This window comes from Nicotiana attenuata, unplaced genomic scaffold (assembly GCF_001879085.1).
Source record: "Nicotiana attenuata strain UT unplaced genomic scaffold, NIATTr2, whole genome shotgun sequence".
Classification (NCBI taxonomy): Eukaryota; Viridiplantae; Streptophyta; class Magnoliopsida; order Solanales; family Solanaceae; genus Nicotiana; species Nicotiana attenuata.
The window spans coordinates 444323-449925 of NW_017670656.1; the positions used below are offsets into that span (position 1 = coordinate 444323).

Sequence of the window (5603 nt, forward strand, 5' to 3'; positions counted from 1 at the left end):
GCCTTTATCTTTGAAGGATTCAACTCTATGCCCCTTCTACTGACAATGAAACCTAATAATTTTCCAGCTGGAACTCCGAATGCACACTTTGCGGGATTCAGCTTCAAATTGTACCGCCACAACCTATCAAAGAACTTCTTCAGGTCTACCAAGTGATCTGAACTCTTCCGTGACTTGATGATGACATCGTCCACATAGACCTCAATCTCTTTATGGATCATGTCATGAAAAATAGTTGTCATAGCTCTCATGTATGTAGCACCTGCATTCTTGAGTCCAAAAGGCATCACCCGATAACAATACACCCCCCAAGGTGTGATAAAAGCTGTCTTCTCAGCATCATCTTCATCCATCAAAATTTGGTGGTAACCGGCAAAGCAATCAACGAATGACTGTAACTCATGCTTTGCACAATTATCAATGAGTATGTGAATACTCGAGAGTGGGAAATCATCCTTTGGACTAGCCTTGTTGAGATCCCGATAATCCACACATATTCTGATCTTCCCATCCTTTTTTGGTACTGGTACTATATTGGCCAACCATGTGGGATACTTCGTGATTCGGATGACATTTGCCTTAAATTGCTTGGAGACTTCTTCTTTGATCTTCAAACTTAAGTCTGTTTTGAATTTTCTTGTTTTTTGCTTTATCGGGGGACAAGATGGATCCGTTGGCAACTTATGGGAAACAATATTAGTGCTTAAACCAGGCATGTCGTCATACGACCAAGCGAACACATCGACGTATTATCTCAGAAGATCCACATATTTCTCCTTTTCTGATGGCATCAAATGGACACTAATTCTTGTTTCTTTTATAGACTCTGAATTCCCCAAATTTATAAGCTCTGTTTCATCCAAATTTGGTTTTGACTTGTTCTCAAACTGCTCAAGTTCTTTAGTTAATTCTGCAGGCGGCACGTCTTCTTCATATTCTTCAAGATCTTGCTTGTTATTTTGTTCACTTGTTTCATTGCATGTCACATTCACGGTGTCGGCATTTTTATTAATTTGTTTGCTGAAAAATAAAATAAAATAAAAAGAAAGAAAATTAATAAAGACAAAAAATTTAAATGTAAAACGAAAAAGCATATTCAGATTTTGCATTTAAGCTTTTAAAAGATCGAGGCAAACAACATAAAAATCACAGACACGATTCAGGCCTCAATTTTGAATCGTGTTGTTTAAAAAAAGTACTAATACAATCGATCTACCAAGACTCCCGGCGAACCGGGGACGGGGTACAAGTCCAATTGTTCAAAACATCTCCAGGTGCGGCATCCCAAATAGTTGGTGTCTCAGTGCAATCATTCAGAATCACATTGCAATCGGCAAGGAATAGGTTCCTGATTCCTTCAACAAGGTCGTCTTCAGCATCTTCATCTAGCTCATGAATAGTAACTGTCTTGGGGAATGACTGGCTTAGCGGCGGGATAGGCTGTGGCAGGACAATGTCACTTTTCTTCTTGAGACGAGCCTCCGAGACTTCTTTTGGAGTGGGTTCGTACCCTAGGCCAAAGGTGTTGTTCTGCCCTGGTAGCTGAATTGGCTCCACTATTCCATGCAACCTTGCTCCAAGTCCTCGACCAGGCTCGAAGCCATTCTTCAACATTTCTGATGCCACCATCACGAACACACTTGGAAACTTTGTCTCTTTGCCTCGAGTAGCAATCATAATTTCTTCAATGTGGAAAGTGGCTCATCCAGCCTCTCCACACTTTCAATGATAGGGATTGAATTCCCGGGGTAAATGGGATTGCTTGCTTCTCCATGAATCACAACTTCCTGGTGATTCCACACAAACTTCACGTTCTGGTGCAAAGTGGAAGGGACTGCACCAGCCATGTGAATCCACGGCCTTCCCAACAACAAATTATAAGTAGCAGATATGTCTAACACTTGAAATTCAATGATAAACTCCACAGGCCCGATTTGTAATGCTAAATCAATTTCACCAATAGCGCTCCTTTGTGCTCCATCAAAAGCTCTAACATTCACATGACTCTCACGAACTTTTCCAATGTCAATTCCCAAAGCTTTGAGGGTAGTGAAAGGACATATATTAAGTGCATAACCATTATCAATAAAAACCCTAGAAACAAATTTGTCCCTGCACTTGATAGTGAGATGCAAAGCTTTGTTGTGACTTAGACCTTCAGGCGGCAATTCATCCTCGTGAAAAGAAATCTTGTGGGCTTCTAAAATTTGGGCTACCATAGTTTCCAAATGTTCACTAGTTGTCTCGGCTGGTACATATGCTTCACTGAGTACTTTTACCAAAGCATTCCTGTGGCTGTCGGAACTCATCAATAATGACATGAGGGAAATTTGAGCCGGCGTCTTCTTTAGTTGGTCTACAACAGAGTATCCGCTACATTGCATTTTTCTCCAAAACTCCTCTGCTTCAGCTTCTGTCGCGGACTTCTTCTGGTTGTTGTCCTTACTTGAAGTTCCTCGTGATGCTTCTTCAGGAACATAACACCGACCGAATCTCGTCATACCTGCAGCAGCAGCTTCTACAACTAATTTTGCCTTTCCTTTGTTCCTTATATCAGACTGGTAGTCCCAAGGAACTGCTTTGGTTTCAAATGAAGGTGTCTGAGCAACTAGAGCCATGATCCTGGGCTTCGGAGGGAGTACTTCCACCTCAATTGGTGCTCGCACTTGCACTGTGATGATAGGAGCAATGAAGGCAGATGACACAGCCTTTTTCTCGTCTTCAATTGGTACAATTGTTCCTTCCAAATTCCAATCCTCATCAGTAGATATCATGTTAATACTGGTATCATCGTGATTTGGAAGAGGGTTGTTGTTCACATTCGGGGGAGCTCCCTTAAGCTGAATGGTTCCTGATTTGATCAACTCTTCAATCTTATCTTTGAGAGTAAGGCAATTTTCTGTGTCATGTCCAGTCACACCAGAGTGATATGCACAACGTTTGGTCCCATCATACCATCCTGGGAGGGGGTCGGGAACTCTTCCTGGGACTGGTTGGAGTACTCCTGCGGCTTTCAACCTTTCATACAACTGGGCTAAAGGTTCAGCTAGGGGTGTATAGGTTTTGGCTGGTTTTCTTTTAAAGCTCGGGCGAGGTCTAGGTGCATTTGGGCGGTTTTGTGATTGGTAGCGGGGTTGAGATGGATATGTGGGTTGGTAATGTGATGGATTCTGGTATGTGGGTGCTCGGGGTGGATAATAGGTTGGTTGGGTATTATAAACAGGATAGGGAATGGGCGAAGGCTGGTAATAAGGTTGAGGAGTTTGGGTGTATGGGCTATAGTATGAAGGTTGGGGTAATGGGTTTTGGTAGGTTAACATTTGGTTAGGCCTGCGGTCTTGGACGGTCATAACAGCGGATACTTCTTTCTCCTTCTTCTTACTTGCTCCTCCAATAGTTCCTGACTGGATTGCCTTACTCGTTGCTTGTAGTGCTGCCAAGTTTGTTATCTTTCCAGATTTGAGACCTTCCTCTATAACGTCTCCCATCCTAACAACTTCCGAGAATTTCTGCCCCAGCATGCTTATCAATCTCTCATAGTATGTCGCATCCGTTTGAGATCGAATAAAAGTAGTTGTCATCTCATCCTCTCCCATCGGGGGTTGGACTCTTGCTGCTTCTGCCCTCCATCTCATGGCATACTCTCTAAAGGATTCTGTTGTTTTCTTCTCCAACGTCATCAAATAGAATCTATCTGGGTTGGTCTCGGTGTTAAATCTGAATCTGTCCATGAATTCTTGCGCCATGACACTCCAGCTGTGCCATTTCTGTGGATCTTGACTTGTGTACCAATCAAGGGCTTCCCCTGTAAGACTCCTTATAAAAAGCTTCATCCTGATAGCTTCATCCTTTCCCACTCCAACTAACTTATCACAATACGACCTCAAATGGGCTCGCGGGTTTCCTTTTCCATCAAACATGTCAAATTTTGGTACTTTATATCCTGTAGGTAAATCGACGTCGGGATGAACACATAGATCCTCATACTCCAAACCTTCCATACTCCTAACGGTTTTCAAACTTTTGAATGCTTCCTTTAACTCACGGATCTCCTTCGCCATATACTCGTCGGCTTTGGCCCTTACTTCTTTTTCTGCTTCCTGATACTGATACACTTCGGAGTGAAGTTGGTGAGGCATAGGGGTAGTAAAAGGTTGTGCTTCCGCTACATATACCGGTGGAACATGCTGCATGTTAGGAATAGCGACGTGTGCCATCGGTATGTGTTGGGTTACATGGTGATTTTGGGTTAGCGGGGTGCTTTGGGCTGGTGGTGGTTGGGAAACATATGATGTGGTAAAAGTCGATGGGTTGACTTGTTGCGGGTTAGCATGTGCGTTAGTGGATATTGGCTTGTTGTTGTGAAGTGGAGGGTTTGGTGGAAGATGTTCCGGGATAGGTGAGTCAAAAGATGGGAAAGGTGGTGGGATAGGTGCATTTGTCCTTTCTTCGGGAAGTGGTGTGTTGAGGCTGATAGAAAGATTGGTAAGGTTCCGAAGCCGTTCAATTTCACCTTGCAGGTTAGCCACTTGTTGCGACAACTGGGCGATGTGTTCATCACGAAGGGTAACCTCCCTTCCGTCCGAAGCCTCAGGTTCGTCTCGTTGAACGGTGACAAGTCCCAAGCCTGTCATATTAGATGTGTTTGAACCAGTCATGTTGGTAGCTGCTCGTGCCTTGGATCTCGTGAAGTATGGGTGTTCAGCCAGTTCGCAGTCAACACAAATCAACCTTGGGGAGTGATAAAAATAGAAAAACCTTTAAGAAGAAATAAAGACATTGTTAGTAAGTGGTGATTAAATTTAAAAGCAAGTATATCACATAACAAACAAATCACGTAATAATACAAATAAGTCATGCAATGATAAGCATGTCCTAGTATGCATGGGACCTCTTTGTGCCAGAGGTAGGCCTAGCAAAAATTTGAGAGATAAAACACACCATTATATATCATTCCATTGCTCCTTAATTAGACACCCCAAAAATCACTTTCATTGATGATTCCAGCTTAGTACATAAATTAAAAGAGAAATACCAACATTGCCTTAGTCTAAAACGATTACAATGGCATAGCCTTAATTGAAATAAAGATTACAACATAGTTCTAATCTAGTTGACTGAGGATGGTTCTTCATTGCCCCTTAGCCTCTTCACTGCTCTGATTGCCTCATCAATTTTCTGGCGATTCTTCACAAGGTAAACCATGGCTAGCTTTCCTCCTTCGTCCAGTCCTTGGCAATAGCATTCTATGAATTGCTTCTCGAGGTCACCATCCAAATCTTTGAGTCCTTGCTCCATTTCCATAGCCTGTTGTTTCCACATTTTTATTTGTTGCTTCTGCATCTCCTCTCGTTGTCTCAACATTTCAATCTCTTTGTTTTCCTTCTCACGCTGCTCCTTGTGCTTTGCTTCAGACTCGGACACCCTTCTTTTCAGCCGGCGGTACTTGATTTCAGCTTCGGCTGCCTTATCTTTGATTCGGCCGCCCATATTAATCCCTCTTGTGACAGAACCTTCAAGGTTGGCACGTAACCATTCTAAATAAAAAGTGTCACATCCAGCTTGGTACCAATCCGGTGTAATTGTATCCTTGACCATAGCTC

The 5603-nt window shown here is 42.8% G+C and overlaps 1 protein-coding gene across 1 annotated transcript; it reads right to left on the reverse strand.

The window, feature by feature from the left end:
- Positions 1-1673: 1673 nt before the first annotated feature.
- Positions 1674-4658, reverse strand: LOC109241949. Its single transcript, XM_019408777.1, has one exon. It carries the CDS (start codon positions 4656-4658, stop codon positions 1674-1676), a length of 2985 nt encoding a protein of 994 aa, XP_019264322.1.
- Between the last annotated feature and the right edge of the window lie 945 nt (positions 4659-5603).

Coding starts and splice junctions, on each gene's coding strand:
- LOC109241949 (XM_019408777.1), bottom strand. CDS start 4,658: ATGACTGGTTCAAACACATCTAATATGACAGGCTTGGGACTTGTCACC.